General features: G+C 30.9%; 1 protein-coding gene across 5 annotated transcripts; it reads right to left on the bottom strand.

The window, feature by feature from the left end:
• Window positions 1–2,249: 2,249 nt before the first annotated feature.
• On the bottom strand, window positions 2,250–12,378 carry LOC124423038 (tyrosine-protein phosphatase non-receptor type 2-like). 5 transcript variants are annotated; one of them, XM_046960290.1, is made up of 9 exons: window positions 11,700–12,376; window positions 10,733–10,894; window positions 10,396–10,655; window positions 10,085–10,310; window positions 9,826–9,978; window positions 9,286–9,454; window positions 9,002–9,212; window positions 8,800–8,910; window positions 2,250–3,290 (listed from the first exon to the last, which is right to left on the bottom strand). In XM_046960290.1, the coding sequence occupies exons 1-9, from the start codon at window positions 11,799–11,801 to the stop codon at window positions 3,230–3,232; spliced, it is 1,455 nt and encodes a 484-aa protein (XP_046816246.1). In that variant the 5' UTR covers window positions 11,802–12,376; the 3' UTR covers window positions 2,250–3,229. The 5 variants fall into 5 exon arrangements, with proteins under 5 accessions (XP_046816246.1, XP_046816244.1, XP_046816242.1 ...); XM_046960288.1 differs by lacking the exon at window positions 2,250–3,290 and having other exon boundaries at window positions 3,343–8,910; window positions 9,002–9,209; window positions 11,700–12,378; XM_046960286.1 differs by lacking the exon at window positions 2,250–3,290 and having other exon boundaries at window positions 3,343–8,910.
• Between the last annotated feature and the right edge of the window lie 472 nt (window positions 12,379–12,850).

Below are 12,850 nucleotides of genomic sequence, written 5' to 3'. Positions count from 1 at the left end.
TACTTGTCACATATATATATATATATATATGTATGTATGTATGTATGTATGTATGTGTATGTGCGCGCACACATCATCCCCTACAAGGAAGAAAAAAAATACATTAATCTGGTGCTTCACGAGTCAACGCTGCTGAGAGAATATCTCCGAAGAAAGAGAAAGAACTACTACATGTGCAATTATTCCAAGTGATACGATTTTATTCGGGGAACTTGGCAAAGATTAAAAAAAAAAGAATCTATTCGTCTTCAGTCTCGTACCGATCGATTATACGTGACAAAACACGATGGTAATTGCGTGTGTATGTATGCGTATGTGTGTTTGTGTAAAAGAGTGTGTATACGTTGCGTGCATGTTATTCTGTGTGTGCATGTATGCGTGGCTCTCTCTATGATGCATGTATGGATGCGCGTGTATGCAATATCCGTATCTGTTGAACCAGGAATTTGTGATTCGTATAAAAGCTTGCATAATGGCTGTGTTACCATATACGGTCTTATCTTCCAAATGATTTTAAGTTATTTTTCGAATGAGCTATATTAAAAGCTGCAAGGTTACGCCGAAATACTTACTATCATTCCCGATTGTCGTATTTCTTTTCTTTTCTTATCTTATTAATTTTTATTGTCATTATTTATGCCATTATTTCTTTACTTAATTTTACAAAAAAAAAAAAAGATTCCTTTGTCCATGAACATGTATAGTTGTAACGTGTCTCTTTTAACGTCATTCAAAAATGTAAACGATCCAAAAGTGAAAACAATTTATTTTATCTAACGCGTTAGCGTTATGTTGCTTAAATATGATTTTCTTTATCTTACTTACAGGAAAAAATAAATGGAAATTGCAGTATCCTAATGCTAAAGAAAGGTTAATGATCTGACAGTAAAAATATTTTCTTTTTCACGCATACTTATGAAAGATTATAATATTATAAAGACGACGATGACGACGATTGCGGCGATGATACGATGGTAAAACAGATTTCTACGCAATCTTGCATATTTAAAACTAAGAGAGTTCAATGGCTGGCTTTCAAAATTTTATCAAATTGAATTCATTTTTTGCAACTTCTTCAAATTAACGATACGCATTTATTGAAAGCGTCAGTATTTTTGTTTGTTTTATATATAACATATATATTTTATATATTGTGTATATATGTATATTTTATGTATATGTGTACGATATATGTTTGTATATTTATATATACAAATAATATATACATATATACAAATATATATATATATATATATATATATATATATATATATATATATACACAAATCACTATCATTTTATATTTTTCTGTTGATAACTATTGACAAAGCATTCTGAATTCTCTTGGTATTCTAACATACATTATATTTTGTGCTTGCTTATTTACACATGTAACGGTTCACGTGCGTTCCCTCATGAACGTAGAACTATGCAGTAAATGCAGTTAAATATTCTGCGATTTCTTTCGAATATAAGAATTTCCAAATTTTACTTTATACATTTAAAGCTCTATTCTATGTACATTTTTCTCAGCGATAAGTGAAGTTTTAAGAGCCTATATTGTACAGAATTAAATAATAAACGTTTGGTTAATTTTTAATCATTTCTTACACATAAAATAAATAAATTAGAACGCTAGTGTTGATAATGTCGATAATAATAATAATAATAGTGAATCTACACTACTACTATTACTATTACTACTACTACTACTGCTACTATTACTACTACTACTACTACTACTACTACTACTACTACTACTACTACTACTACTACTACTACTACTACTACTACTACTACTACTACTACTACTACTACTACTACTACTACTACTACTACTACTACTACTATCAATACTACTAATACTACTACTACTAATAATAATAATAAATAATAATAATAATAATAATAATAATAATGAATAGTAATAGTAACAGGAAGAAAAAAACATTAATAATATTCATATTGGTCATAATAATGATAATAATAATAATAATAATAATAATAATAGTAATAATAATAATAATAATAATAATAATAATAATAATAATAATAATAATAATAATAACAACAATAATAATAATAACAGCAGAAAAATGCGCTGACGACGACGACGAGGACGAAAATGACAACATCAACAACAATAACAATAATAATAATAATAATAATAATAATAATAATAATAATAATAATAATAATAATAATATTAATAATAATAATAATAATAATAATAATAATAATAATAATAATAATGATAAAAACAATAACAATGAATTTAATAATTATATATATACATAGTTTTACTATAATGCAAATGAGTATAATATTTAGTTATTGTATATAGTGTACAAGAAAGCTGGTCTTGTAAGATACGAATAAGATGTTTTAATGTGCACATAGCCGCGTCATTGTCAATAATCATATTATTACGATTAATAATAATTACAGTTTTTTAAAACTTGGATTTTCTATTACATCAGCTCCCAGCATATTTTATATGTAAACCAACCTACAGCTCCACCCCACCCCACTCCTGTCATTTCGTATTTCCACTGACGATGTTTCGTTCTTGTGGACGATCGGTATCACCGTAATGAAAACGTTCAATTAATTAATGTAGATATTTTATTAGCTAATAATTTAACAACTCATCTCTATTTATGATGTATGTTATCATATCAAGGCGTGCAAAACTTTTCCAATAATTCATACAAATATAAGATCTGCCTTAACGAATAAAGTAGATGGTAAGTTATGAAAGTAAAAGGCACGTTAAGATTCATTAAAATTTTTCTTCTTATTTAAATATTTTCAAATCAATCGCGAAAACGTTTAATTGTTACGAAGAACATATTATCCTTGACAATGAGAGGAATATTTACAGAAATAGTTAGAATAATATATTATCTGTAAGAATAAGAATATGTTCCCTAAAGTAATCATTTTGTTTATTCGTCTAAAGAATCGATGATAAAAACGCAGAGAGAAAATATGTACGCTTATTGGTGAATCATATTAAGGAACAAAGTAATTTATTATACTACCAATGGATTTAAAAAAAAAAAAGAAATTTTTCAATAAATACGAGCGCCGGTGTGCCTCTGTCTCTTTTTGTTTCTTTCTTTTTAAGGTTTAAAAAATAAAAAACAAAAAACAAATAGTTTTTAGCGAGGTTGAGCACATATATTATAATTTTTTATTGCTCGTCGCGCGATTTCTTTTTTTCTACTTAGATTGTAGATTCGGCCTCCTCGTGAACACTTTCGCTGCTTTCGGTTTCGCTTTTAGATCTGAAAGAAATCAATAGATGAAGTTTTCTCTAAGTTATGATACGAGGAAAGATTAGTAGTATATGTGAAAATTTTATATAATAATAATAATAGTAATAGTAATAATTAATGAAGGAAATACGCATACAAACAATCAATATGTCACATACACACACACACACACACACACACGCGCGCGCGCGCCTATAAAAAAAAATCGTAGAAGTAACTAATGTTACTAATTTTGCTTTTGTAAAGGATGACGATTTGTTTGATTTCTTAATACTTTTTTTTTCATTTTATCGGTTAATCCGTCGATGAAAGGTAAAATAAAATAACGCGAGGAAAGTATTAACAAATCTTTCCTATATTGATCTACCGTTCATCATCATCATGATCATCATCATCATTATCATCATCATCATTATCATCATCATCATCATCATCATCATCATCATCATCATCATCATCATCATCATCATTTCATAGTTATGTATTTCTAATGTAAAATCATTTACTTCGCTAAAAATAAACAGTATAGAATAAACGATAATATATATGAAATACTATCGAGCACATTGATTTTTTCCTCGATGCTTCGTACATGTGTGTATATATAATGTATTCCTATATCGTATATTGACCGTCCGCGCGCCATATTGTCCAATTTTATCCTGTATCACTAAATGTATGTTTATGTCTATAGTACGTGCATGAGAGAGAATTAAAAATAAACAAAAAATATTTAACGGTACATTATACGTTAATGAATTAGTTTAATTGCACGGACGAAATATCTAGAATGTACGGTTCACAGCAATGGTTATATTATACGTCACTTTCAATTTTGGACACGCACGTTCCGGTTTCTTCTTTTTTTTTATTATTTTATTTTTTAATTATTATTATTATTATTTACTTCCTTATCTTTCATTTTATTTTGTATTATCAATAATCACTGTTCGTAATACTAATAGTACGGTACACTATACATAGAGATTACGTGTAAGCCGATCATCAAGATGTTTCTTATATTACTTTTACGATTACCTCTGATAATCTTTGACCCAAGGCTTATTATTTATTTATCCATTTTGCCCTTTTGTTTTTCTATCTCTGTATATATGATATATATATTATTGAAAACTAGAGATAACTTCAATGTATCATTTGGTAGAAGGAAATCGTATGTTTTGTTTTGTTTTTTTGGCTTACAAAGCGATCTCGATAATTCATCGCGTTTTTCTTTCTTGATTAGCTTTTTTTTTTAATTTTTTTCTTTTTTTCATAGTTTTTTCTATAATAATACGGACAACATATCGTCGCTCAGCACAATCCGAGAATGGATAGATATGCTATCGCTATTATCTACTTGTATATTGTCGGGTAATAAAAACGATTCGCTTTATCGAAAATTATTCTACCATCAATAAACCATAATCTTGTATAATCCTCTTAATGTGCTATTTTGCCAGAGAATAATTGCTTGTAATTCAGAGTTTCATTTGTTTCTTTTGTACGAGTAGGCACTTAACCATGTTTTCTGTGTGTTCGGCATATTACTATCTGTTACAATTGAAAATTACAACGGTGCCTTCCTCTCTCTCTCTCTCTCTCTCTCTCTCTCTCTCTCTCTCTCTCTCTCTCTCTCTCACTCTCGCTCTCGCTCTCGCTCTCCCTTTCTCTCACTCACTCACTCTCATATGCTAATTTTCTTTCACACACTCATACTATCTTCATTCCTGGTTTTTTAAAATTATTTTTTCTATACATTTTCCACCGTGTGTTGCCTTTCTTTCAATGAAAAAGAAATGTCATCAGTTTAGTATTCATCACTATCGATATCTTTTTATCATTCATGCAAATGCACATATACGCACATATACTCATGTACAATACATAACGTACAGCAGAGACACGTTTAAAGCGCATACCAGTTTTTGGAACTTTTAATTAGCACCGTGCTTCTAAACATATCTTGATCGTAAAAATCATCCCTGCCTAAGCACAACACAGAGTAACCAACCGCTTACTTATTCTTTTTTCTTTTTTGTTTCTTGCCAATCTTTCCAATTCTTTTTCTCCATACAAATAATATCTTTGAGCGTTAGCTAACTAGACTTTTATAGTTGACTATTTTATTTGAAAAATTTGAAGGCATGAAAAGTTCATCATATCCCCCTTTTCTCTACTTGTCGTCAGTCTTTTTAAATCGACCGAAAGTAAAAAGTTCAGTACGCGTGTTCTTCCACCTTTTGTTAAATATCGTCGAAAGTGTTCTGTATTACTTCTATATGATACGATGATTATAAAGTATAATATTCAATTTTGTTATTGTGTGTATTATTGTGTATAACAATATAACATACAGAGAAGAGATATATTTTTAAAATATGTAGTTAAGAGTGTAGAAAAAATGACGACAAACTTTCATAAACTAAACTCTAATTTGATGATAGTACAATTTACATTATTTGTTAGCATCGAGAGATGTACACAACTTGTAACAAGAAAAATATTGATAGTAGATATTATAATAGTTTCTTTTTGTTTTTTTCTTCTTTTCCTTTTCATTTATGAGCGCACTTGTGTAATTAATATAGCTCGATTATGCATATGTGGAATTATAATAGGATAGATGTATGCTCTTGTATGTATTATTTATGTATTTATGTCTATACATACATACATACATACATACATACATACGTAGATGCATGCAAACATACTTATGTGTTCTCATTTATGTACCTTGTAAAGATGGAAAATGAACACGCGTCCATCTAAATCTAATGCTCCTATAGTTTCAGAGATCGTATTCCAATGTTAATAATGTATGAAAGTAAAAAATACACCTTTATGAAAACACTTATACAAACACACACACGCATGCACTTTCTCGCACATACTACACAAGCTGTCTTAAGTGGCCACACTCAGAAAACATACCAATATATCAAGTACACACTTTTGCAACTTCGGTTAATTGAAATACGATCCAAATTCCTTTTTTCAAGGTCTTCATGACTTACAGATACATATACATATACATATAGATATATACAAATATATATATATATATATATATACATACACATATATAATATAACTTGATATACAAATATGAGCTGGATATTCTATTTTCTTTTACTCATATTTTTTTCTCTGTTTTTTGAGAAGTTACTAGCCATATTCAGTCTTCCCCTTGCTCTGTACGTTTCTAAAAATGTTTTTTTAGACAAATTTTCTTCTTTAAATCATATTTTTTAATAAGACTTCCAATTATTGGTTTAAACGACCACGTGTATTTCATATACTGTATGGTGTTTTTATAAAAAAGTAGGAGCAAGAGGATAAAATTATAAATACATTATGATAATCTCTCAAATATTTAAAAAATTTTCGAATAGAAAGTTGCGTACAAAACTGAAATCTCTTTATTTCATGTTAATATATACAATTGTGAGCATTAATAGCACACAGTGGAGATATCCCTTCCAGTTCGCCGAGTTTCCTTTAAAATGAAGGAGATACTACTATGCGTCATTAATGATCCCAATTGTATTACGTACTTCTCCAGACAAGTATATCATGAAACAAAAAAAAAAAGTAATGGGCGATTAAATGCACTACAAATGAATTCTGAACCTACTATTTTTTGTATCTTTTAAAGATTTTGCTTATAACTTCAGAAAACTTGAAGCTATACTTCTATAATAATGAGGAATGTTATTGTGTAAAATCGAAGAAAATAGAAACAAATGAATCGATCGGTTATCATTAAAGTTCGTAAATTATGGTATAAATGAAAAAAAAGATGAAATGAAATTATAATATAAAACCTAATAGAATGAATTCAAAATACTTTCTAACAAAGGATAAATATTTTATCAGATACACACAAATATTTTTTTTGAAATAGAAATATATAAGTTATCTACCATATAGACTTAGGCAGATAACTTAAGTGAAATCATTTTAAACAAACGATACTCTAGAAAAAAATGACTATTGTGTGTTATAAACAAGCAATTATAAAAAAACTTTAATGCCAATCAATATATAGCATCTATATTTTATGAATTGATTATACGTGAATATTGCTTCTTTATTTTATATTTGTTAGCTAAATTTTTTTTCTTTAACTGTTTCTTTTTTCTTTTTTCCAATTAATTTCCGCAACATTTCGACTTCATTATATGGCGTCGAATAATTAATGCTTCTTTCATTTGTTGAAATGTTCTTGGTGAAAGAGCAAATTCTATATTAATGGCAAATATTCAAAAAACATCTATGATGCTATTATGTGACTGTTGTAATAATTTCTAGTTCTATCACAAGCGTACCTATTACACACTATAAAGATAATGAGGTGCTTGTCAATTTCATGATTTTCGTACCCTGAATTTCACTAGATCTAATCTATTTAAAAATTGCTTCTTTTTATATAAAATTCATGTCTTACTTCCTTATTAGAATAATTAGAATAATTAATCCTTATTAGAATTTCTAGTTAGAATACTAAATAGAAAAAAAACAGCGATATAGCAATAAGTATTTAACATATGCAATAATTGCATTTTAATATTATACTTCGCGTTCAAGTAAATTAAATTATTAATTTATACTTGAAACGTACTTTACAAGAATTGTGTAACTATTGGATTATATGAAATCGATGTGAAAGAAACATTATTTATAAAAAAGTTCATTGCTATTTCAATATAAATGTATAACCAATTGAATCAACGTGAAAAGAATGCATGTATCCGATATTTTTTATGCTGTTTAAATACAAATAAAAGACTTTTTGAACGCGAAATTTCAAGTTTCTCATAACACATTACTTATAAAAGTAAGGAAGTGGTTCTCTGAAAGTACGTTATACTTTTCCATTACATTTGTACAAGAGCACATCTGGATAATTGATTAATGAATCATGACATAGTATGACGAAATCTATGCAAGAAATCTGAAAATGGACATGCATTCTAGTTTCAAATATTTATAGAATGAATCGCAATATAAAAATACAAATTGAAAAATTCAGCTCTTTCATTGATCAGTTTTCCCCCTAACATCTATCTTTTTCCTTCTGATGTTCAAATATCACACCTTGTATTCGCAATTTGTGATTACTCATATTCATATGTTATAGATAATATTACCTTCGTTTGTTAACAGGATCATCAGAAGATGATCGCTAAGTATCATTTATGATACTTTTTTTTTGACAGATGATCCTGTTATCATTAATAGCTTACTTCCTCTCACATTTTCTTTTCTATTAGCTTTAAAGAGAGTAGTAACCGATAAGGATCAAGATGTAAAAATCTTGCATTGAGAATAAGAATTCTCGAAAAACGTGCATCATATTAGTATCACTAGTCACTTGCAATTTCATATACAAGTGATAATATTTGTAATCTTATAATTCTAACCACGCATATACAAATAGCCAACAAATGCTAAAACACCCCCACCAACAATTGCTGCACCTATGCCTATTGTAAGGGGCTTAAATAATGACCTCTTGAGTTTTTGCCATTCTTCGACTTCCTTTTGCCGACGTTTCATCTCGCGAACTTGTGCAGCCAGCCGTTCCTTCTTATCACGATTACGTTGACGAAGTTCACTTTTTCTGTTAAAATAATGTCAATAAAATCAATACAATAATCTTTGTGCATGTGAAATATTTTAATTCATTATTCATAATCATAGAGAAAACTTACGCATCAGGACTGGACAGAGGACTAACTGTATGAAAAGAACTTTCACTATCATTGACAATATCAGCTGAAGATACGGCACCATCGGAATTTTGTTCGTGAAGTTTGTTTGCAATAGATGTAGAGTTTATAGGAGGAGGACTTGTAGATGGTTGTGTACATATTGACGGCTCCCTAGGCAATGGTTTATCTGGTGGTCCACCTAATTCATCTGCTATTTAATATAAAAGAACATTGCATAAACCATTCATACATTTTTCTGAAAACGACAATAAAAAGGTTATTACCATTTCCAGTATTTGTATTAGCGGTTAACTCAGCTATCATGCTACGTTGTAAAGATTCTCCTCTAGGAGGTGGTAAAGGTGGAGGCTCATCTTCTTCTTCTATTGAAGAGTTACTGATGTTATTAACAACATCATAATGATTTGTTACTATTTCATTGTTGTCGACATTCTGTAAATTACAATTAATTTAGAAAAAAGCAATCATTATATAATATCACAGTAGATCAATGCTATTAGAATGTTAAATATTAACAGACATATTATTTAACACGTTGCCACACACTTTTAATTTGACGATCGTGCTCAGAAGCACATTGTTTTTTTTCAATAGTTTATGATTGCCATATGAAATTGAGCGTCAGTTGTCATGCGCAAGACAGCTATAGCCGTCATTTGCAGCAATGTGTTAAACAGTAGGATAACTACTACTATATAAAAAAAACATATATAATCAAAATTGATATTGTTAATATATAATACTTCATTTGGTAATCACACATAACTAATAGCACTGTACTACTGCGAATTGGTATTAGTTACCACGTTATTAGATGGCAATTGTTTTGCTCCTTCAATAATAGCAGCATATGAAAATCTTAATTGATCAGGTGTTTGTATTAAACCCATTCTAGACCTTCTCATCTCCATCAAAACATCCCTTACATTTACAGAATTTAAACCATTTTCTTCTATCTATAAGAAATCAATAAACAAAATTCTAAGATACTCATTCATACATAATATTTCAGACATTTAATTTAACTTACATATGATATTTAAAACAAGTATATTAACTTACTAAAACAAGACATGTATCAACTAAACAAAAGGTTCCTGATCTTCCAATTCCAGCAGAACAATGAACAACAGGTGGCCCAACATTTTGATTTAATACTCCTGATTGTCTTACATCTGCTAAAAAATGTAAAAAGGCTGTAGGACTTTGTGGCACACCAAAATCAGGCCAAGTAATATAATGAAAGTGTAAGATCTCTCTGCTTTCCAATGTTTCCAAATCTGTTATTCTAAAAAGACGAAGAAAAAAGAAAAAATAGGTACATGTGTCAAAGATATAATTAACCTTATAAATTATATATACACTTCTTTTACCGTAATGTTCTTGTGGTATAATCTGATGACTCTGTTTTACTAATATACTCTACTTTTAGACCAACATCTGGGAAAGCCATTGTACTTTCTGTACTTTCAAGAGGCCAATATTGATGACATTTAACATGATCTTTTTCAATCGTCTTGTTTAACATTAATACAGCTTTACTATTTTGTTCCCATACCATGAGCCAGAAATGACCAGCAGTAGATGGCAATGGCCCTTGTGTGAGAATATATTGTCTATGTGCACGATCCATCTAAGATGAAATTACATAGAACTACTTATAGATTTATCATTGTATGTTTATAACCATTAATTACTTTATATATGTACCTGTATCAGATTGGCATTAATATAATCACATGGACCCCTTTTAAGAACAATTCTGGTGTGATCGTAAGGAGCCACATCTCTGTAACGATTCAAGTTCCTATTCTGTCGTTTCTTTGATTCATTATACGTGTATCCATAATTACCACATTCATTTCGTATATGCTGTCAAAGTTAAGTTTTTAATGTTAATACAAATTAAAGGCATTGTCAACTCAAAAATTCATAATGTAAATCTAATCAATAGACAAATATGACATCAAGTACATTTTATAATGATTGGAAATTTAATTGGAAACAAGGGAGGTTGATAAGAAATGAAAAGAACTAGATTAAAATATAGAGGAGCCTTTACCACTCAAAGCAATTATTCTTCATTCTATCCTGCATATAGCATGACATTGGCGCTGATGAATACACCAATGCATCTGTACTACAAAATACACGTAATTCTCAAGATGGAAATCGAATTAAAGATCGGAAGAACGTTGTGCCATGACGAATAACTTTAACTACAAACGGTAACGCGCGACATCATCGTGTGACCGTCAAACTGGCCTCGCGAATTGGCCGGTAATTAAAAATATATACGATCTGTTTGCGTTTTTGGTTACACGACGACAAAATGCTCCGTCAGCGTGCGATACATACGGCTGCATAAATTCGTTACTGAACGAAATTATCGTTAATATTTTTTTATTATTCTCATCCTCGTCTTCGTCACGTAGTCATGATCGTTGCGATTCTTTTCTTCGTAGAAGTGATAGGGGAGGAGGAGGAGGAGGAGGAGGAGGAGGAGGAGGAGGAGGGGGAGGAGGAGAAGGAGGAGTAAGGGAAAAGACGACACGAGCGAGGAAGAATGTTAAATGATGGTTAGATGAATGGATAAAGGAGGATGACGAAAGGGAAGAGGGAGAGGAAAAGGGGGAAAAAAAGAGAGAAAAAGAGAGAGTTCTCGCTCATTTATTACCTGATAGAGAATTGGCCAAGCTTCCTTCGAGGTGATCTCTAGGTACTCAGTTTCGACGTTACTTATCGCCGTTTCGCGTGTTTGCTCCTGGTTGTCGGTCATTGTGTCGGCCTGTTCGTAATTCTTACTAGCGTTCGGCGCTCACGGCGAAAACGACAAGACGACGAGAAGAGGCGCGAGAGGAAGCACGAGAGGAGGCACGCCAAGAGGCTGGGCCCCGCTCGCGCGCGATACCTTCTCTCCCGCTCTTGTCTCGCTCCCTCTCCTTCTTCGCTCTTTCTCGCTTTAACTCCTTTCTTTATTTCTTTCTTTCGTTCTTTTCTTCCTTCCTTCCTTTCTTCTTTCCTTCCTTCCTTCCTTTCTTTCTTATTCACCTTTTCGTTTAAAAGGCGTTTCAACCGGCAAGGGATGCCATGCGCGAGCCGGACACTCGCGCGAAGGCTACCCTTCGCTTCTACACTGTCTGAACTATGTACACGAACGAACCAACGAAAGACGAACGAACCCACGAATGAACACGGTAATCCTTACGGAATACCTACGGAAAACGGAGACGAGCTTACTCCCGTTTCCTCCCTTCCACAATGAGTCACTAACGCAAAACCATATCACTACCGGCAGCACCAAGCACTTTACTACACGATCAAGATCAAACGTACTCCCTCACTACTCCAAACACTGTTGACATCAACGTCGTTGTAAACGCTAATGTGAAATGCGATGAACAGTGCTGACATCTGAATTCGCGAAAAGCGAGGAGAGAGCAAGAGAGAGAGAGAGAGAGAGAGAGAAAGAGTGGGAGGAAAAAAGATGGAAAGAACAAGGAAGACCGTATTTCGACGAAGCACCTTCGATACTCTTCTCTACCGTACTAATACATTGACGAAGCGCGCGACAAGTAATTTCGAAATCGTTGCACATTGATTTAAAAGCAAATTCCTCAAAGCATCGTTTTCCTTAGAAATGTTAGTACGTAGTTTCATTTTTTCTAATGTTGTATATTCTGATTACGTGGAAATCAACGTCATTTAAATTCGATTATTACTTATTATTGATATCTTAGAAAAAAAAATATACGAGAAAAAACAGTATACACTAAATGAATTGTTTATCTTTTCATGAAATATTTACGACGATAATTCTCATAACGT

Source organism: Vespa crabro, chromosome 3, assembly GCF_910589235.1.
Source record: "Vespa crabro chromosome 3, iyVesCrab1.2, whole genome shotgun sequence".
Classification (NCBI taxonomy): Eukaryota; Metazoa; Arthropoda; class Insecta; order Hymenoptera; family Vespidae; genus Vespa; species Vespa crabro.
The sequence above is the reverse complement of the archived record's forward strand: the minus strand, read 5'-3'. Positions and strand labels throughout refer to the sequence as shown.

Coding starts and splice junctions, on each gene's coding strand:
- LOC124423038 (XM_046960286.1), bottom strand. CDS start 11,801: ATGACCGACAACCAGGAGCAAACACGCGAAACGGCGATAAGTAACGTC. Junction 10,311..10,395: donor TATACCACAAGAACATTACG/GTAAAAGAAGTG, acceptor TCGTCTTTTTAG/AATAACAGATTTGGAAACAT. Junction 9,455..9,825: donor AATTGCCATCTAATAACGTG/GTAACTAATACC, acceptor TGTAATTTACAG/AATGTCGACAACAATGAAAT.